The sequence below is a fragment of the Lagopus leucura genome, unplaced genomic scaffold (assembly GCF_019238085.1).
Source record: "Lagopus leucura isolate 7727_CA_CO unplaced genomic scaffold, USGS_WTPT01 Super-Scaffold_100002, whole genome shotgun sequence".
In the NCBI taxonomy this organism is placed as follows: Eukaryota; Metazoa; Chordata; class Aves; order Galliformes; family Phasianidae; genus Lagopus; species Lagopus leucura.
The window spans coordinates 18,581,213-18,603,721 of NW_024962263.1; the positions used below are offsets into that span (position 1 = coordinate 18,581,213).

General features: G+C 35.6%; 1 protein-coding gene across 1 annotated transcript in view; it reads left to right on the forward strand.

Moving 5' to 3' along the window:
* The window catches only part of CDH18 (cadherin 18), a 152,554-nt gene that overhangs the window by 122,960 nt on the left and 7,085 nt on the right, over positions 1–22,509 (forward strand). The window contains exons 8-9 of the mRNA XM_042869315.1: positions 10,451–10,572; positions 15,207–15,324. Coding sequence (XP_042725249.1) covers positions 10,451–10,572; positions 15,207–15,324 — 240 coding nt within the window. The remainder of the gene's footprint in view (positions 1–10,450; positions 10,573–15,206; positions 15,325–22,509) is intronic.

The window sequence follows — 22,509 nt, forward strand, 5'->3', positions numbered from 1 at the left end:
GACTAATTTAGAGGAAAGAAATATCTTAATGAATGGTTGTTGAGAGTGGAAGAAGGTAAGGTTAAGCTATTTTAAGGAGTCGTTTATGTTATGTCAACTAAAAGTCACTGTAATGATAGCACACATAAAATGGGCAACAGGTGATTAAGTGAGCTTGCCAAGTAACACACTCACTTGGTAAAAATTAAGGAAGATTGAGATAAATTCACACAAGAACAAGACATGTGGAAGTATGTCATAGATAAATGAGCAGTGAGTTGTACTGAAAACTGTCTGAAATGGAGAGCTGAAAGGCTTATGATGAGCAGCCTGAAGTGCAGCCAGAGGCTAGTCATTAGTGGAGTACCACAGGGGCCAATAATGGATGCAGTACTGTTTAATCTTTTCATTAATTACCTGGTTTATGAGACAGTGCATTCAGCAGGTGCATAAATGGCACAAAGCTGGAGTAATGGCTGATATGGTGGAGGGTTGTGTTGCCATCCAGAAGGATCTCAACAGTCTGGAGAAGTGAATGAACAGGAACTTTATGAATTTGTGACGTGGAATCCAGCATTTCAAGTAGAGTAACCCTATGCACCAGTGCATATGGAAGGCCATTTCTCTATAGAGCAGATTTTCAGAAAAATACCTGGCTGAGTATCCTGGTGGACAACAAGTTGAACGTGATTCAGCAGTGCTCTCTTGAGGCAAAGGCAGCCAAAAACATCATGCTCTGCATGTGTAAGAGTGTTGCCAGCAGGTCAAGGGAGGTAATCCTTCCGCTCTGCTCAGTCTGTTAAGACTACTTTTGGAGTGATGGATTCAGATCTGGGCCCACCTGGACAAAAGAGACGTGGAACAAATGGAACAAGTCTAGTGAAGGAGCATGACATCATTAAGGAACTGGAGTACCAGTCACACAATAAAAGGCTGAAAGAATTGGGGGTTTTTTCAGCCTGGAGAAGAGAATGTTCAGGATGTTCTTGCCAGTATGTTTAAACACCTGATGGGGAAATTAAAGAAGATAAGTAAAAACTCATCTCTGATGTACCAAGTGAAATGACAAGAGGCAAAGGACACAAAATGAAATAAAGAAAATCCCACTTAATAAAATTTACTGTGATATATGTCAAACAAGTGAATAAGTTGCTAAGTGAGATTGTGGATTCTGTGTTCTTGGAGATACTCAAAAACCAAATGGATATGGTCATGAGCAACGCACGTTGGTTGACCCTGCTTTGAGCAGGGAAGTTGAATGAAATGATCTCCACAGGCACTTTCCAACACCAGTCATTCTATGATTCTCTGAGAACTGCATGTTGAATGAGTAGAAGAAAAAGAACAACCACTCAGCAGCCTGCAGATGACACTAAGCTGAATAGTGCCGTTGATATAATAGAAGGAAGGGAAGTCATCAAAAGGCATCTAGACAAGTTTGAGAAATGGGTCCCTGTAAGCTGAATGTGACTCAGCAAGTCCAAATTCAAGGTACTGTACTTGAGTCAGGGCAATCCAAGACATGAGAGCAGACTGAGAGAAGAACTCATTAAGAGCAACCCTGGAGAGAAGGACTTAAAGGTTCTGGGGAACTAAAAGCTTGACGTGAGCCAGTAGTGTGTGCGCTTGCAGCCTGGACAGCCAACTGTATCCTGGACTGCGTCAAAAGAGATGTCACCAGCAGGGAGAGGGAGGTGATTGTTCCCCTCTACTCTGCCCTCATGAGGTCCCATGTGACGTATTGCATCCAGGCCTGGGGTCCCCAACACAAAGACATGGAGTGTTGGGATGGAGCATCACTACTATGAACAAAGGTTGAGGGAGCTGAACTTGTTCAGACTGAAGAAGAAAAGACCTTCCAATACCTAAACAGAGTTTATAAACAGGAGGGAGAACAACATTTTAGATGGTCTGATAGTGATAGGACAAGGAGAATGGCTTTGAATTAAAGGAAGGGAGATTAAGGTTAGCTATTGTAAAGAAATTATTTACTCAGAATGTTATGAGCCACTGGATCAAGTTGCTCAGAGAAGTTGTGAATGTCCCATCCCTAGCGGCATTTGAAGCTGGATGGGGCTTTAGCAATGTGATCTAGTGGAAAGTTTCCTGCGTATGGCAAAGTGATTAGAACTAGATCATTAAGCCAGTCTATGGTTATGTGATTCTCTGATTTCAAAATACTGAAGCATTCTAAAAGAAAATGGTTGTAAAAACAGTTGTGAGCGATTCAGTTAAGGTTGTTCTGTAGCAAATAGTATTGCTGACATTAAAAGCAACAGCAAAGTCCCAAATCACAGCCACTTTCAAGGCAAAATAAACATATGCTTAAAATTTTCAAAGCAAGAATGCGAACAGAATAAATAGTAGTATTCTTGAAGCCTTAATGCCCAAGAAGAACAACTAATAGCTATGGGAACAAAAACTGGCATAAGTCATAAAATGGCTTGATTTGAGAAAGAAATCAAGAATATCTTTCAATATAAATTTCTACTTGAAAATACTACAAGATAGACTGCATCAAGAAGCTCCTTTTAGGTGTTAATTCTAACAGCTAAGCTAACTGTTTCCAATATCTTCTTAATTAACAAAGAGAAAAACTAGCTTCTAGATCTTGTGTTCATGTGATATTAACAGTCATATGAAGAATGAGAATGGAAGATGGAGAGAAGGTGTAAAACAAACAGAATAGGTCTGTTAATGCTATTTGAAGGTGCACTGATTTATATTACAAGAAGTAAAACCAAAAGACAAAAAAAAATCTTTTTTTTTTCCTTGTATTTTGAAACACATGAAAACAACATATGTGTTGCCTAGAGGAAATAAGTCTATAGAGTATTATCTTCCTGGCGCATAGCACTGTAAGAATTAGAAAAGAGCAAGAATTCATGATATTTTATTTTCTCACTTTACCATTTTCCAATAACCAAGAATAGTTTTAATACTTTGCATTTAAAAAAAAAAAATAAAAATAAAAATAAATAAATAGAATCGTTTTCAAGGTCTAACAGAAGGTAATATAAATCTGAGTGAAGTGCTGTCACAGTGCTGTAATCTCCTAACCTTTTATCTCTGGTGGACAGTACGATGATTTTTTCTAATACCAGTGAGTTTGTTGCCGACTTTGTGTCCTTGGGTTTCCTCAAAATGAATTTTTCCTTAAAATGAATATAGAATTTTTTAGAGTTAATTTTTTTTTTTTTTTTTTTTTTTTTGACAAAGTGAAGTGTGGATAAGTATTAATAATAAGTATAAATAATAAAAAGTATAAATTATGAACACGTTTAGTTTGACATCAGTAAAGGGAAATTTTCCTTATATATTGTCTTGCTGCATTTGTGATTATAGATATGTTACAGAGCCAGATCCTACAGTGCTACCTTAAGGCCAGCATCTCCCATAAATTCCCAGTCACGCAAGAAAAAAAATCACACTCATTCTTCGTTTTTACTTAACTTACATTCTGCCAGCTAATTCAGTTACAGAAAGAGTTTTGGTACTGATACCAATGACATTTTTTTATTTTTCCAAGAAACAGAATCTGCCACAAAATATTTCCTACTTTTCCCCTAAATGGAAAGCAGATTAAAGCAGATGTTTAAAAATACAAGATCTGTGTTCTAAGACTATTTTGCTGATGGAGTAGTGACAAACTGAGTATCTATCATCTTTTTAATGGCAAGATCTAGGCACAATACTGCCACTCTGTCCACATTCTCCAGTGAAACAGTTTATTTCCAGTCTTGATAAGCTGCCTACCAATGGACCATGAAATTATAATAATCTTATCTGTAGGAGAATCTGCCATTGCATTCTTATGAAATAAGCAGAGTTGACACAAAACTCTTTATAAAAACAATTGTCTTGAGGCAGTTAGTTCTCCATCCTGCTCAAGAAGTGATTCCTCTAATGCCAAGTTCACTGCTTATTTCCCTGTTTATCTCAGGTTAGTCATTGCATCCTAGGCAAGATGAATTTTATTCTCCTCTGTTTCTTTGGGGAACAGTTTAACTACAATATTCATACAGTGTCATCTAAAGATGGTATAGGGTATGGCTCTTCCTAACCTCCCTTCTTGTTCCACTTGGGTTTGCATTTAACAGTTCATTTACCTGCTTCTCTGGGCCATGATAAATGCGGTGCTCCTGGTGATGGTAGCTGCCAAGGGGGTCTCTGAGGAAGAGACAATCTTTGGGATCATGTGCCATTTTACCCTTCAGGGCTTTGCAAAGCTGTACCAGAATCCCGAAATGGACCCACTACTGGCCACAGAACCAGTGCAGTTTGTGGTGCCCTGATCTACTCAGGAGGTAAGCACTAGCACTGTCAACGAGCTGCAGAATTTTGCTTGCATTAAGGCAGAGGGAGTAGCCAGATTGAAAGTACTAATATTTAAGTCTGCTACAGTTCTATTATTACTGATATTGCTTCTTTTACTACTTCTGTTACTGCCACTACCCTGAATTAAACCCATATTTTTTACAATATTCCTCTCACTCATATATAAAGCATTATTTAATTATTTTACCTCTGCTTCTGCGATATATTTCATCCATTCTAGATCTATATTCTGTCAAAACTATTGACAGTATTGGTAGGTGAGAATACCAATCTACTTCTCTTTGAAAAGTCCCAGAAAAAATAGCTGGTTGAACTTCCCAAATATTGGTTTGCGTCATAAGGTCTTGAAAAGCTGTCAAAATGAAAAGAAAATGTTTTTGCTGTGATTAAGAATGATATTTAATACTAATCATGGAAAAGCATAGACATTCATTATAAACCTAAATTAGGTGAAAATCTTTGTGCTACATCATGAAAAGGTCAAAAAAAATTTTTTTTTTTTTTGCAAAGTTCTTCACACTATTAAAATAGTTCAGGCTTATTCTGTGTTAAATTATCTACTTAACTTTCATAAGTCTTAAACTATACCATTGTAACTTTACGCACACGCACACTACATAAATAAATAAATAAAAGCACAAGATTATTGACATCAGAACTGTTAGTGTTACTCAAGTTGAATTTATCTTCATAAAGCTCGCGGGAATTTTGTTGATGTGAAAAAGGAGTCTTAGACAACAGAAGCTATATTAAAAATAACCTTTCTTCTTGAAGGGGGTTTTTAAAGTTTCCCCAATCAAGTTAATTGGGAGAAGATTTAGGCTTCCAGATTGGCAGTTGATAAGGAACTCTGCAACTTCAGCGAGGCCTGCCTGGATGCAGCACTGATACTCAATGAAACTGATTGCTTTACAGATTTTTAGTGTTCTGGTAGAAGAATTTATTCCGGGAAAAATATCAAGCATAAGAAAGTAAGCCCCTAATGTAGGTGAATCAAAACAATATTTCTGCTTCAGTTATCCCTTAAAACAGTGAGCGTTCACGTTGAAAAATCTTCTCTTGAGGCATAATGCTAATAGGATACAGAATGTATCTGGTTGTTTTTTAATGCACAGAACTGAAATATACATCAGCACTGATTATCTCAAAACTGGAAATCTGCCAAACTACTGCATTGCATTTGTCTAATTAATATAAAAGGGATCAGTTATCAGTGTGTGTGTGGGATTGCAGGTGAGCAGCACACCTGCAAAAGGCTGTAGTTTATGTTTATTTTGTAATAAAATATATAATTTGTAATAATACAAACTAAAATACAACCTGCTTATTAGGACCTTGTTAATTTGTTATTCCTTCTCTCCCTTATAACCTGTGTTATCATCTTGCATACACATTGCTGTAGTATACACAATCGGACAAACTTCAAGACCATTTTGGAAAGAGATGTTAATACTTTCCGTATTAGCATTTTGTAATAAGTAGGCTGTCAGTATGGAAATTCGCCTGCAAAGGTCACAGATCCTATAAGGTAACTGCTTCCAGAAAGATACCAACAATTCCCTGTACTCTTTTGAACTGGTAAGATAAAAAGTAATTCCTTGTGCAAAATAGCTGCCAAAAATAAATAGGTAGATAGGTAGGTAGTAGCTAGCTAACTAGATAGATAGATAGATAGATAGATAGATAGATAGATAGATAGATAATACGCAACCAAAAAAAAAAAAAACAAACAAACCAACAGCTCTCTGAATCTTTGTGAAATCTCAGTGAAAGTAATGCAAGCTCAACAGACTGGTGTAAGATGCATTGGAAAGTAGTGACAGGTATACAGGAGGACACTGTTCAGGAATGGGAAAGGGTTCTGATATACTGTACTGAAACACAAGAATTTACCTGTCTGTTGCCAGACAGGAACTCACTGGATTAAAACATTTGATTTTCTTTCCTCAGTAAATATTCCAAACATGCCAGATCAACAGAACAGTTCTCTGTCTCTGTTACCTTCTGCCCTGAGCTTTTCCTGATTTCTTTCTCCCTTCCTCTTAGATGTATTATGACCTCTTCTAGCTTTGAAGATGGCACTGCTTTGAACTGATGACCAGACCAATGACCTGCAGAGGTCCCTTTCAGCTAAGATTCTATGATTATCTAGTTGTCACAAATACTTCTGCCTTCTGACAAAACCTTCAGGCTTTTTCTAATATTAAAATCTTCATCACTTTCACTGTATCTTTTGAAGCCACTCCCAGGTGGATTCTTCCTTACCCCTTTACTATAATATCTGCCTTTGATCTATGTACTATTCTTTTGTGTACTCTTCCTTTGTCTACTTTGTATCTTTCCTGTAATTTATAACTTTTTCTAGTTCATATGCCTGAAATTATTGTGGAGAAGGAGGCACAGGGAAGACCTTATAGTTCTCCACAACCTGCAAGGCATTGTATCAAGGTGGAGATCAGCTTTTTATCCCAGTTATCAGTGACAGGATGAGAGGGAATGACGTTAAGTTTCATCAGGGGAGATTCAGATTGTATATTAGGAAAAAATTATTCTTGGAAAGTGGTAATACATTGGAAAAGGCAGCTCAGGGAGATGGTGAAGTTACCATCCCTGGAGGTTTTCAAGAAGAGAGAAGATGTGGCATTTGGAGACATGGTTTACTGGGAGTGGTGGTAATGTGTTGACGGTCACACTACGTGATTCTAGAGTTCTTTTCCAACCTTAATGATTCTTTGATTCTATGAATTGATACCTCACAGAATTTGAGTTAGAGCATTCCAGGCTCAAGAACATAGATATTTTCCTAAACTAGAAATTAGATAACATATTATTCGATCTCATATCCTCTAATTGTGACTATAGGATTTTTGTAATTTGTTTGTCTGTTAGCACTGACAGAACAATCTACCTAAAATATTTTGTACAATATGTTAGTGAGCATTAATCTTTATTGCTTTGTACTGTGCTGTTCTGCACAATCTTAAAGTCTACCACCAAGGAAGGGCCAAACATCTTTTCAGTCAATTCTCAAAGTTCAAAGGGAGAAGGCTGCTTTTCTTTCTTTCATAATTTGAGATGGATGGTTTTTTGCATCCAACCGCATAGCAAACAGCCAACCGTTCTTCACTTTCCCTTTGTGCATTCACAGCACTTAAACACTCCTCTAGACTACTAAAATAATCTACTTAAGTACTATATATTAAACATATTCCTAATTTTGCAACTGAACATTCACAGTAAAAAAAAATGGAATTTGTGAGTCTATAGCTCTTCTGAATGTATTCTTATAACTTTTAATACTAATGTTAATTGGAAATGACAGTGAGGTTCCTATCTTATCTAAATTAAGTCTTCCTTTTCTGTTTATCATTTTGATTTCCCTCCTAACCCCTTTTCATAGGGATGGATGACTAATTTCCAAAAGTGAATGAAAATCATCATGCAAACAGTCATATTAATCAAAAAGAGAATATGAAAAATCTGAAAAAAACTTTCAAACCCAGGCTCTTTGACTAATATCCCAGATGAAAACATAGAAGGATATATCTCTCACTTTGTCAAAATAAACTCCAGTGCTCTCAAATATTCTTTTATTAGGAGGCTACATTACTGGTGGTTTTGATTCTAAATGTCTAAACTAATGAATGATAATAGAATTCTGAGCAAATGCCTTCAAAGGCATGAAAAATCTGAAGCATTTTACAAATGACTCTTTTTTTGATGGAAACATAATGTGGCTAAATACAGAAGAAATAACCAGGACAGGTGAACTTTGGATCCTTAATATTTCTGCTTCGTTTTCCTTCACATGAACAAGCATAATTAAAAATAAAACACGCACATTTAAAAAAATAAACCTGTAAAACCCATTCTTCTACCTTGTGCATGAATGATGGACTTAGTTTTTTTCTACTGATAGTTTAATTTAATTGGTAAAAAACAAAATGAAATTTGTTATCTACAAGATGGATACTTGCACAGACTTTGGAAGATATATTGCCCCTAATTTTAAAATGGCTTCAAAATATAATTCTTCTAATCAAATATAAGTGTCTTGGTACATACTAGTAAGAACAAAAGAATGATGCATTAAGATTTGTATTTTTTTTTCCCATCTTAAAACAGAAAGTTTATTTTCACTGAAAAAAAAAATTATTGTGCTTTTTTGCAATTGATCTCTTTTTGAAGGTGAGCTCTCAAACAACTATAGATCATATACTAAGACACCATTACTTAAACATTTTCTAACTGATGTGTCACTGATGCTGAATTTTCACAGAAAATACAAGACTTATTGACTTCTTTGTGTAACAACACGGTAACTTGTGAGAAGGTTTAAACCAGCCTTGGGAATGGTTTATGTATGTCTGTGTGCTTTTAGTTCCATATAATTTCTGAACTTTGCATGCATTACTCTGAAAATAATGGCTCCAATTTATTTCCACAGAGACTACAACTGCTGCAAAGAGTACAATAACACTATTTGATATAGTGCAAATTTTCAACTACAAACCACTATTTTTCAACACCATTACCACCATTAGCTGTGCATTTTCACCAGCGATGAATGAGAGCCTGCATGCCACATTCATAAAAATCTACAGTAGCAGGGGTGACCCAGTGTTTCACAGCTGCTATGACCACGTTGTGGTTGGATAGTTCAACCAAGATTGGCAGTGCCTTCCATGGTCTTCAAGCTGTTAGGGGATCTGGTGTTATTATGTTCCAAGAGAAAAGTTGTTTTCCTCTTGTCCTGACTCTGGAATTTCAAGCCTTCAGGTGAGACAGACAGCAGTGCTATGTAGTGATGAGAACTGATCATTTGTCTGCTTTCCAAAAAAAATCCAGAAGGATCTAGAAGGATTCCTATTCAAAAGAACAGTGCACATCACTTTAATTGCTGGTGGCAGCATTTATAAATTCTCTGATGGGGAATTCACGTCACCACTCCATGCACTGCCATTTTGACTCTGGCTCATGATGGTGATGTCATGTCTCATGACTGGTAATGATGTGATCCAGTAGACTATCACCTTCTGTTTTGTATTGGTTCAGTAGATCCTGACAAACTTGCATACAGTGTTTTTGTTCCTGTGTGAGCATTCATGGGACCCACTTGACACAAGCATTGCAATAGTCTAAAGTTATCACCATCATTTCCAATACGTTAAAAGCACTGTTCAGCTCCATACACAATTCCCTGATCATAATCCACTGATTTGCGTGGATGAGCTGATGGGAACACTGTTCATTTTGTGGTGTGACAGCTGTGCATGGCCATCTGGAATGTGTCTTCTCTTTCACATTGCTGAAAACCACTGCCTCACTCTACTCACATGCAAACTGTTGGTCTACAGAAACATTCAGCAAGTATCAATGAATATCAGTGGGTACAATTATTTCTGCATGGAGGAATTCAGTGATACATTTTTGCTTCATCCATACTTTCATGTCTGATGCCATTTTGTCAGACTGCCCGTCTGGTACTATCTGTCACATGGCAACACAATGTAATGGAATGTTGGTAGGAAGGTTCTGCCTCTGCTGCCATACTATCAACATTTGCCTCTGATGTCATGAACCAACATCATAAAATAGGCAGTACTTTTGGAGCTGCCTTCCTAGTTCCTAAACTCATTGAGGGACTGAGAAAAATATAAAAGGTCTTAATGTGATTACACTTTGATGTTAATTGAAAAATAATCAGTCGTTTCTTGCATAGAGTTTGACAGTGTGCAATAGCACCAACAGCCTTTTACTTCATTCTCAGAGTACCTTGTATTTTTATTGCTATGTTATAACTAACTATGCTTTCTTCCCTATTTCTTTTCAAAAAGTGAAGCTCAGCAAACATCATCTTTCATGATCTTATTACTTAAAGTTTTGCAACTGTATCTAGTTCTCACCCAGTTGCTGTGTTGAGAAATCATGTTTTAATTGAGGATGTCACTGTATATTGAGGATGTCACAATATATTGAATATTACATATATAACATAATTTGAATTGTTTTTGTAAAATAATATCTATGTAAAGTTCAATATTGCATAATATTGAAAATTATATATATATATATAATGTAATTAATTATATGAATATTGAATATATATAAATACCCTCTATATATTTTTCAGACAATCCTGGGCTAGTGAGCCATGTTCCAGTTGGCATTAGAATCCTGGATGTCAATGACAATCCTCCAGAGCTCGCCAGAGAGTATGACGTAGTGGTCTGTGAGAATGCAAAGCCTGGTCAGGTAACTCTCAGTTACCTTTTTCTCAGTGTGAAAGAAGAATTGTTTCATTTGTTAATGCTGCAAGTGTTAAAACTTTGTTTTGATCACACGCCGTATGATCTTTCTGATTTCATTTTCATAATTCACATTTCACCCAACTTTTAAAATGTATTAATCTGTATTTTAACTGTATTAGACTAAAGGGAGAAGATTGGGAATTCATTCAAGGTATTTTCTTGTTATTTCAAGAAAATATAATACAAAAATCTTAATCTTGCCAGATGGAATTTGAAAAGTCACTATCCTCTAAAAAATGGATAAAGCAGATTTAACAGCTCTCACTAAGAGCCATGTGAGAGAAAGGTTTCAAATGTAACTTAGTGGAATGACTGATTAGCATGACTGCTGTCCTCAGTTTTTGCATGTTTAATTGCTCAGAAGTGTTCAGATGGAAAGCCAAATGAGGGTGAACCTGACTGTGAAGGGTCTTCAAGGAAAATATGCTGAACAGTTCTTCCAAAACTATGAGCAGAGGGAAGGTTGCAATTTGAACTGAAAAACAATTACTTTCCAGCTGCCACTGGTTAATGCATTTCACTGTGGTCCATAGTTTGAGAACTTTACCAAGTTGTTTTGTTTTGTTTTACCAGAAGTACCTTCTTTGCGTAGACTGAGTTGTTACACAGATCTTCATGGCAGTTATGCATTATTACACAGGTTGTAGGTTGGAATGATGAGCTTGCGTCAAGACTGTATGAGACATGCTCTGACTTCTATATTTAGTATACAGCTAGGCTTCAGAAGAGAATGTGATGTCCTTGGGCTATTAAAAAAACAACAACAACAACAAAACAAAACACATGAAAACAACTACAAAAAGATACAAAAGCACCTGGCTCTTGCTCAGAAGACAACTATTTTAAGGAAAAAAATAGTCAATGAACAACAAGTATTAAAGAAGAACAAATAAGCAAAGATTGCAGAATAAGACAACTTTCCATGTGCTAGAAAACATGTCGAGCTGAATAGTTTTGAATCACTACAAAGACAGCATTTATTCTGAATTATCCATCATCTGGTAAGAATGAGTAGTACAAAATATCACTAAAGAATAAATTCTGTCAGACATTGCCAGGCACAGCTACTTGACTGATGTTTGAGGTTGGGCTGCAGCTCTGCCCTGTCCTGTATGAGTTCTTGTTTCTTTCTTCAGGAAATCTAAGGAGATAAGCTGCATAGCCATTGAGGGCGTTTGTCCTAGCACATCTATTTTGAATTTATTATATACTTATAATATATATATATAACTTATTATATATATATATGTATATATATATACTTATTATATATATATTATAAAATAAACTGATTTTTTGTCATTAACAAAATTTTGTGTTTGCCTATTTATTTTCAGGAGAGGCATCTGCAGAGAGAAATCAGAGACAGAATCGGTCTCCTGATTCTTTTTCTCTCAGTAGCTCAATTTATTTAGTTTCCAAAATAATAATAATGCAACATAAGAAAATGTACTTCAGTGAACCCCCTAAAGCATCTCAAAAATGTTTTTGAGAAGATGATAATTTCCACAGTGAAGTGATAGTTTTTCTGTATTAGTAGTCACTGAGAAAATAAATTCTGTATCTTCAACAGCTTTCAGATGAAGCCTAATGGATAATACATATTAATGTAAATGAAGCAGTTGTGATTTTGATCTTAGATAATAAACAGAGTTGGAGAACCCTGAGTTCTAGAAATACACTCATTTTCTGTATGGTTGTGAAATACAGCCAGTGGAGAAGAATGATATTTCAGAATCTTCAATGAAGTGCCATTACAAAAGAAATTTTCCTTTGTTTAAAACACGTCTCATTTTATTAATTTTAAGAAAATGAGAGTAAATAGTGGTTTAAAAAAAGTTCAAGTGTTTTGTTATGAACATTGCAGGAGTGAAATGCTGACAGTTTTCTGAATGTTTCCAAGTTCACTGCTTGTCCTGACAGAGTATTAGGTTGTTAAAATGTCTCTCTAGGTCTACTAGTCATATTGATGACAAAAAATAACATTATTTCTGGGTGTTTTTCAGAAGAATAATAGAAAAAATTATGGTAATAATGAAATGTAATTTCCCTGACACTATGTATTACTGTAAGTAACACACATACGTACGTGTACAAACACACAACAGTTTTTCAGAATCAGGGTGTATAAACACTGTGCTGCCAAGAAGAGCTACCTTATCCTGGGCACTGTTATTTCTAATAGTCAAAGGAAGTGAATCATAGCTGGCAAGGCACACCTCTGCTGTAAATTGGCCGTATGTATATTTACTTGTTTATTGATTCAGTTCTGAAAAGTAACTGAGCTGGACTGAATTCCTGCTCTATATCCTTTTCAATTACTTCTCCTTCATTACTGAAATACTTTTTCATCTGGACAACTCTTACCTTTAAAAAAAATACCATAACCTTTCAGTTTAATCTCTTCAGTGGTGTCAGTGAGGATTACAGAAGATGAGTTTCTCTGTCTACATTTTTATTTTAATCAGCAACTCTGATAAGGTGCATGTTAACATCTGTTATTAAGCTAATAATTAGTTGGCCTATTAATTAGAAAAGGGCTAGGAGTGCATATGGATGTCAGATAGATGCACGTTTTTGTTCTTCGCCTCTAAAAGACTGTCTTCAAAATCTTTCCCTTGGAAAACAAGGGCTTATTCAGAAAGAGCATGGCCATTTTTCTTTTAAGAATCGTTCTGATGCTCTTTTGACCTATTCCATTACACACACACTGTCCATTTTTCACTTGGAAAAGCATAGTTTCTATACCATCTGATGCTGTACTTTTTACACAGGTTGATGTATTCAAGGGATACTCAAATTTCCACGTGTAAGAAAGTAGGTAGAACGTTGAGTTTTAATGCATCTTATTCATTAATTTTAGTCTATTGGTAGTGGGGTCTTGATCAAAAGTACCTTTTTTGCAAAAAAAAACATATTCTTGAAGCCAGGTTCTGTAAACTATCATAGAACATTTGATTTAAGAGAGGACAACAGGACAAAAGTTTATCTATGAGGCCATCAAATAAAATCTGAAAGTACATAGCTAAGTGACATATCTTTCAATGATGATTACGTATGAGCATGTATGATATATGAGCAGTATTTAGCAATTCACATTTTTTAAGTTCTGGTCTGTATTTATTGCAGCTGTGAATTGCATTTAACTGTATTTTTGGTATTTGAGTAATAATGGAAACTGATTGTCTTGAAAATGTACTTACATTAACTCCTGTTTTTGTCTTGCTTTGCTCATAACTTGTGAACATTATTAACTTAAAATATGTATCTAGGGTAAATAAATGTTTTTACATGGTAATTATTTCAATTTTATATTCATTTTTTCAAAATTCAGTAGAGATCAACTAGCTTTTACCAAACATTTTCATCTGTATTATCATGTCTTTGGAAAACTTCATGATTATAGATGTTTCAATTTGATCTTATTCTTCTACAGGTCAGTAAAAAAGTACCATGAGAAAATATTCTCTGTAGTTATCCAGCAGTATTGTTAATTGTTTAAAATTAGCATAGTCTATAGAATATATTATCTTCTATATGTTCAGCAGAATAATCATTGTAGTCTATTGGCTTTAAAATGTATTTGTTTTGCTTCTCGTACATGAATGGTGGTAGAGAACTGTGTGCTGCCTTTTCATTTCAAAATAGATCAACCCTCTGGAGCCCACACTGTTTATGCTTCAGGTTCAGCCCAGGCAGACTGCAGCTGAACACTGAACAGAAAAATTCTCATGAAAAGAGCCTTTCTCCCTCCCCCTTTTACATTTCCCTCAGGATATCTATCAGTTCCATGCAGCACTCTATGTGGGCTTCACTGGATATATCACAAGAACAACTTTTATTAAATTCTACTTTATCACTTGAGCTTCCAGGCCCAGCATGAAAATGAAAGTAGAGTTAGAAATATTGCTTGGTCACAGATTCCAAAAGCTTAGCTCAGTTTTAGTTGAAAGTAAATTTTAAAAATCATCAGGGCTTTTGAAGGTCTTGAAAGGTCTTACCTTTCAAAAATACCCCTCCTGTACATAGTTGCTACATCTAATTCTGTTCCTTTTGGGCAAATCAAACTATACCCAGGAGTGGCAGCTGTTTTTTATTTTCTATTTTCTGACAATTTAAAAACTGATTCTTATCCAAAATTTTAAACAGAGCTTGCCATTTTCCTTAAAAAGATTATTTTTCCTAACCAATACTGAAGTACATCTCATTGTTAGAATGTCAAGCAAGATGGTGCACTGGACAGACCATTCTGGTTCAGCCTGAATTTAGGCTCTAATTAAAGCCTAGGCAAAAGTGTAATTCTGAAGGTCAATAAGAGGTACTGCAGATGATGAAAATCTCCATGTCTGTACCATATCCGAATGTTGGGAAGTGTAGATGCTTTAGATGCTTTTATCTAGCTCCTGAAACATTTCATGCTAGAAGAATCAAGCTAATGACCCAATCATATCATCTGTTGAATTTAGCAGCAGTCAAGTAGAAAATTAAAATAAGCAAAATTTGAACATTCTACTAAGGTCAGGTAATATTGGGGTCAAGTTTAAATTTCAGCACATTCATTGTTAATTTTTATTTCAGGTAATTCAGACCATCACTGCAACTGACAAAGATAACTCTGCAAATGGGGCCAGATTCCATTTTTCTCTTGATGAAGGGCTTTCTTTGAATCCCAACTTTACTCTAAAGGATAATGAAGGTAAATCAAACACACAGTACAAAATGGATCTCTGTTTTGTCTGGGATGTCTCATTTAACAGAGTAATCTCCATGCATTTCTTGACAGAAGGGGAAAATTAGTATGTCATCATCAAACTGGTTAATATCAAGGTCATGGTGCATAGAATATACTGCAAATTATGAATAATCAGATACTCTATTTCCTTTATACATTTTAGCATTTGTAGTTCAAATATTCACAAATGTTTCCAGAAAGTGGATTAACTAATAAGTGTTGACATTTTCATCTGTTTCTAGGTAGGTAGTATTGAGTGAGTACTTTCACGGTTATTGCCTTCCTTAGGGGAGGAACTAAGAATTTAAGGTGAATGAAAAGTTGAATTTGTGCTTGCATTTATGGATATGATACCAAGAGTAGGTCTTTCAGTGCTTCCTGAGTGGTAGTCTACCTCTTCATGTTCTTCCTAATAAGGCATGTCTAAAAAGTAGTTGGGTTGCACCTAGTAGTTGCCTTTAGGGTCACCTGGCTGAGTTTTTGTGAACATTTCTTGCAACAAAGGACCATCTAGCTTTTCAAAAAATAAAATAAAATAACCCAAGAAGAATCAACCATACAATTTATGTAATTGTTTCTATTTTTCACTCTGTTGAAAATGAAAGTAAACTTAAAATGCCTGTCTGTTGCTTTCTTCAGGGACTTTTTGGTGTAAGAGTGTATTGTGTTCTTGTGTGTGGAAATAGGTAGTAGCTGGCTTTTGCATAGTTGTATTTTTGCAAAATTCCATGGGATACTCTGAGATCTTATAGATCATTGCACATCTGTAATGACTGAGAAGCATTAGCTCCATCACTGTACAAATGAAACTATTCTTCAAAGATATTTTGAAGGAAGAGAGACTGCATAATCTTCCTAGGAATCTGTTCCAGTGTTTAACTGTTCTTAGCACAGAAAAAATAAATTCATCTATCAATATTAGAAAAGTATTAAAATAGTCTTTTGTTTAATCTAAGAAGATAAAGAATAAGTATGCATTTTCTGTAACATCATACATAAAACTACAAGGCAAACAGAAACTCCAATAATACAGTTTCTAATTTGCATACACAAAGATATTTTAGCTTAAATCGTAACAAGAAACTCAAGTTGGTGAACAACCAGAAAACTTTAAAATTAAAGTATTGTTACAGTTTTACTCAGCATATCACCTTTTGATTCTGTTTTAAAACTGCCATTTTGGGCTATCTTTTCTCCATGATAAAATGCTCTATATGTACAATACAAGTTAAATTGATTAAGCACATTCACTATAGCCAGTTATTTTCCATTCACACTTGTCCCTGTCTCTATTCAGAAACTGGATTTCTGTTATTTTGTATCCCAGGAAATGGTGGGCATAAATTTTTCTTATGTTCGTTAAGTTTGCTATTTTATTTCTGGATTTAATAATCCAGTAATTGTTGGGATTCTAGGATTTCTTTTGTTCTGTTTTGTTTCTGTAGAAATTTGCCAACAATTGCCTTAAGAGAGTTTTCAGTATTTTGCAAAGTGCTGAAAAACAAAAGCTCAACATTGCATTGAATGTGGTGGTCAGTGATAGATTTATCTGTGAATGCAAAGCTATATTTCTCTTGCAGACTTTTTTGAATCAGGTCATCCTCTCTTTTTATTTTTCAGGACAAAGGATTAATTTCACAAAAATTTTAGGAGACATTTTCTTCCCTTGTTTTCACAACCCTAAACAACATGAGACTGCTCTCACTTTGAGCTGCATTATTGCATAAATGTTCTGTTCTACTCTATTATCAGTACAGCTACAAGATCAAGACTCTACAGTAGTAAATTAGATCCTTACATTTTAACACATCCATGCACTTTCACTGAAATCTAGAAGAGTTACACAAGCATAACGTTTCCTAATTTATCCCTGTGTACCTGCATAATCTCAACATACGTATGATTCAGATTAGTAGTATCCCATTGCTTCAGCATGGGAAATAGATATTAAACTGTTAGTCCATACAATTGACTGTATGACCAGGTAAGATTATCTCCCTTGAGTCTGAGCTTGAGCCTTTGCTCGTTAACAATCCATGGTTTTAAAGCTCCAGTCCTTGAGTACATACCCTCAAAATACAGAAGTTAAAACCCTTCGAGGACGATATTGGACTATATCTAGCATGTAGTCTATCTGAACCTAAGAATTGGTTGGATCACCTTCTGGATTCTGATGATGTTGATGATTTTCATTTTAGAGAAAAAATACAGAGAATACAGAATAGGATATTTTTTTCCCTGCTGACTACCTTGTGCTACAGTACATTCTTTGCTCACTGAAGTTTTTTGTTTTGACAGTTCAGAGAGAAAAAAAAAATTAAGAGCATGAGCAAGAGGACAGCCAGCAAAATGATGCAGTATCCATACCGGTGTAAGCAAGCAGGGCTATAAAATTTCTTTGCAATACAAAGAAAATGCATTAGGTTGTAATCATTCCCTGAAGTCTGCAATTTTAGAAAGCAAACCCACGAAACATACCTCTTTGTTTGAGAATTGTACTTATGATGGCTTTTTAATGAAAACAGGGCTGTTTACAATTTATTCTGTCCAGGGAAGTGTTGCAATTTCTACTAAAACCTGAACAGCCAAATTGTTATTTAATTTGGAAGTGCCTTTTTTCTTGCTATTTTGATGTTACGTATCTGAGTTATTTGTTGTACATGTTCTTCTGACATTGTTTTTTACTATGTTGCAATAGATAATTTAGAAATCCAGATCACTTTTGTGTAATGCCTTAAATTTGCAGTTTTTGCCTCATCAGAAGTATCAGCTACTGCAAGTCAATTTAAAATTTGCCTGGGCATTATGACGGAAGAGCCTCTTCAGTACAAAGCTGTTTCATAGAATTGTAGAACTGCAGTCATTTGGGTTGTAATGGACCTATCTCCTCTGCCATGGGCAGGTAAACCTTCCACTAAATCAGGTTGTCCAAATCCCCAACCAACCTGGTCTTGAACACTTCCAGGGATAGAATATCTATAACTTCTCCAGTCAACCTGTTTCATGGCCTTACCGCCCCCTGAGTAAAGAATTTCTTAGTTATTTCCAATATACATCTACCCTCTTTTAGTCTTAAGCTGTTACCTCTTGTCCTAACACTACACTCCCTCTCTGATAGAGAGAATCTCTCCCTATCTTTCCTGTAGATCCCCTTTCTCCCTTTAGGCACTGGAAAGCTAGTATAAGGTTTCCCCAGAGAGTTCTCTTCTACAGGCTGAACAACCCCAGCTTTCTCAGCCTCTCTTCACAGGAGATGTGCTCCAGCCCTCTGATCATCTGCATGTTCCTCCTCTGGACTCACTCCATCAGGTCTGTGTCCTTGAGACCCCAGATCTGAATGCAGTACTCTAAGTGGGGTCTCACAAGAGCAGAGTAGAGGGGGAGGATCATTTCCCTCAACAATGGTGGTCACTCTTCTTTTGATGATAAGGATATAGTTGGCCATCTGGGCTACAGACACACACTGTTGGCTCATATGGGTTTTTCATTAGTGAGCACCTCCAAATCCTTCTCCTCAGGATGCTCTCAATCCATTCTCTGCCCAGTTTGTTCTTCTGCTTGGGACCATCTCAAATCAGGTGCAGGGCATTGCACTTGGCCTTGTCTAACTTCATGAGATTCACAAGGACCTACGTCTCAAGTTTGCCAAAGTCCCTCTAGATGGCATCCTTTCAACCCATTGAATTTAATAATTACACTTTTTTTCTTCTTTTTATTTTTTAATCCTGAAAGAATCATAGTATTTTTCCAGATCGTCAAAGTATGGTTGATACATTTGTCAGAATTCATTAGTTTGATGGAAAATCATGTAAGAATATTTCACTGTTATGATACCCCTATCCATTAATACATGGATGCACAGTCTCTCTCACTGCCTGAATTTAAAATATGTATATATATTCTCTCTCCTTGCCAATTTTGTTACCCACTAGAGACCTCTAGCAGAAGTTATGCCACACTTTTAAGAGACTTAGCAAAAGGTTGAATCCCCAGAGGACAGGTCACTTTGGTGCGAGAGAGCATTTATGAATTTTACGCACTGTAAAGCAATGTTTTGCTGGTGGTATTTTTTTTTTCACAAGATATACAGTCTATAATGGATGCTTCAATGAGTCCTGTAAATTTCCTGGGCGGTAAGGGTTTGAGCAGACTGTACAAATTCACCCAATACTGCCAAAAAGATTTGTACATTATCTTGCCTTTGGAAGTTTTGACTGCAATCTTTTGAAGCTAGACAAAGTTTATCTTACTTTCAAGGAAGAGCAACTCAGAATACGTAGGATTTTGTCTGCTTTCCTTTTATTTCTTCAGGACATAGGTTACATTTCACAAAAATAAATAAATAAATAAATACATAAAAATTAAAATTGCAATTTTATTTTTCCCATCTGCCCACTTTTCTCAAAGATTTGGCTTTCTGAAAATGGCACCGTAATGAAGAATGTTCTGGAACTGAAACAAAGGTGCACTGATTTTCTAATTCTGACTCTTTGGGAATTCCTTTTTGTTAATGTTCTATAATGTTGTGGTCACAAGTTATTTTAATATCCACAGAAGTGAAATGCTTTTGTGAAAGATCTAGAGCACGCTGAGTTCTACAGTGTCTGTATAAGACAAAATTAGTAATGCATTCATCCACCATGACTGTGATGCAAATGAGTGTTTTTCCCATGTTAATTATCAAAACTTAGTAAGAAAAAGAATCAGTTTTACCTTGCATGGCTGTTATTTAGGCCATTCACACCATACCACTTTGGAGCATCTGAAGTGGCACTCAAGGTCAAGTTAAACCCTATTCTTTGCTACCCAACATCAATGGGAAACATTTATGAAATTCTCTCCTTTGTTTATATCAAAGATGTGGCATGCTCTCTCAGGTTCCACAGTAATGTATGTTCTTACTGCCCTTCAATGAAATACCATACTGTAATGAAGAGAAGCTGTAACAGTAGGAGAATTATGTGGAAGAGATAAATAATATCTGAGAAAGTGCAAATTAGCATTATATGTAGTGACTGCAAGCACAATCCATAGAACATCTGTCAGTATAAACAGGTTGAGTGCCATCCTGGGGAGCCGTTATCAAACAATCAACATACAATGGTAAAAAGGGAATTTTTCCTCAGCTCTGTGAGCATCTTCAGTTTTTCTTTGATTAAAACAAACTGGTTCCAAGACTGACCCGATAGGTTAGTTAGTTCATAGTGTACAGGTTCTTCATGCCTTCTACTTCAGTGCTGCTACCTGTTGGTGTTTTGCATCTTTGAAACCAATAAAAAACAAAAAGGTACTTCCAGGAGATATCAGTAAAGAAATGAAAAATAAATGTCTATCAGTATAATCCCACATAAACAAATTACATGTTCTCACTTTGGAAATGCCTCTCATTCCAATGTATTTTGTTTGGGTTTTAATTAATTACAACCTTTTAGAACATTTATAACTGAAAATTAAAACATGTCTTAATCTATTAACAAGGCTTTACTCTATTTTTTAATTTCCATTTCTCTGGTGCCTGCCTGCAATATATGACATGTCAAAGGAATTCTCAAATTGTGAATAATAAATAAATTTGTATTATCCAAAGTGCTTCAGTAGTCACCTTCCTTGGTGTTATCATTGTATTTCAGCTTCTTTGATTTCCCTATGCCTTTCTGCCTTGTCTTTGTTCAGAAGCTCAACATGAAAAGACAGAGATAATGGAAAGAGGAATGTGATAACAGCCTTGCCTGCAGTGTGCAGTGTGGCTTAACAAACTGCCACATCTTCAGAGTGTGAAGAGCTGCTGTTTTACAGCCATGCAGAATTTCCCATCTGTAACCTCAGATCCACAGAAGAGGAATCTTATGTTCTAACTTGCTGTGTTTGCTAAGTAACAGTTCAAATGTGAGAAGGCTTAGTGGTCGTGCACTGGGGCAGTGTACACCACAGGGAAGCAGATGAGTCATTCTTTCTCTATGTTGCTCTTAATTTTCCCTTTGCAGCCAGCCCTTTCATCTTCAGCAAGTCCTGGTTCTTTTCCAGCTTTCAGAAGCAAAGTTCACAGTTTAAATCTGTAAAGAAAAACAATTTTCTTTCGAGGCCTAGAAGAATCATCAGATTTGCAGTTTCCAGCATCTTAGTACTATTGCTACTATCCTATACTTGTGTTCTGTGTATGGTTGGTGTATGTATTTTCAGACATCAAAGGAATTTCTCAATTCATAATCCCCTCTCTCTTATCTTTCAAACTAGTTCTGTTGATATAACAAAGTTGTTTTTGTTTGTTTGTTTTTTAATTCTCTCAGTAAGCTCTTGACATCTGTCTTCATACTGGGCTACCTTTAGTTTGGGATTTTTCAGGTGATGTCAAGACCCTTCTCATAAAAGCTGTTTTCCTACTTGCCCTCTCAATGGATCCTCCCATGGTTTTTGATATAGAATGTAAACAATTTAATAAAAGATGATTGCTTAGAATATCAGACTAGCTGTCAGGATGCAGTTGGTAGTACAGTTTGGCTAAACTTTGAGGGTTTTTTTTTAGTTATCAGAAACCTTTCCTGCTCAGGAATTCTCAATTTTTCTTTTTTATATTAGGTTAGTGATGCTTTTCTTTTCAGCCTGTATTTTCATGATTGCCTCTGTAGCTGTAAGGTAACATTGACTTGCTCACTCTTTTTCAGATTTGTGCCAGGGAAGTTAAGGAGAAGTTTTTGCTTTCCTGTTCAAATTTGAATATTGGGCCTTCTTTGGGTACAAGCTCAGGAAGATTTGCTTCTACAAATTTGGTAGAATTTTCTTGCATATATGGACAAGGTAGCTGAACTAAAGTCTTCAGGGTTTGTAAACAGAGTAAGAAAAATAATGTAAAGTTCTAATTAGAGATGAAATGTTGTTCTTATTCTTGGTAAAAACACTTGCTGTCACCCACTGAAGTTATCAGAATAAGATCTGAGAATTTTTTTCTTCTAGAATGTGAGACATGACAGATGTTAATATTAACGCTTAGCTTATGGATATGGAAATAGGGAATTAAGTTTCAAGCTAAGTCCTTGAACACATCCTTAGGTTTTTAAGGTATTAGTTCTGGATAACTTTGTTGTATGATTGTCATTTCTTCACTTGTTGCAACTTGAAATAGAATTCTCCTTAAAAATGCCACTTTTTTGA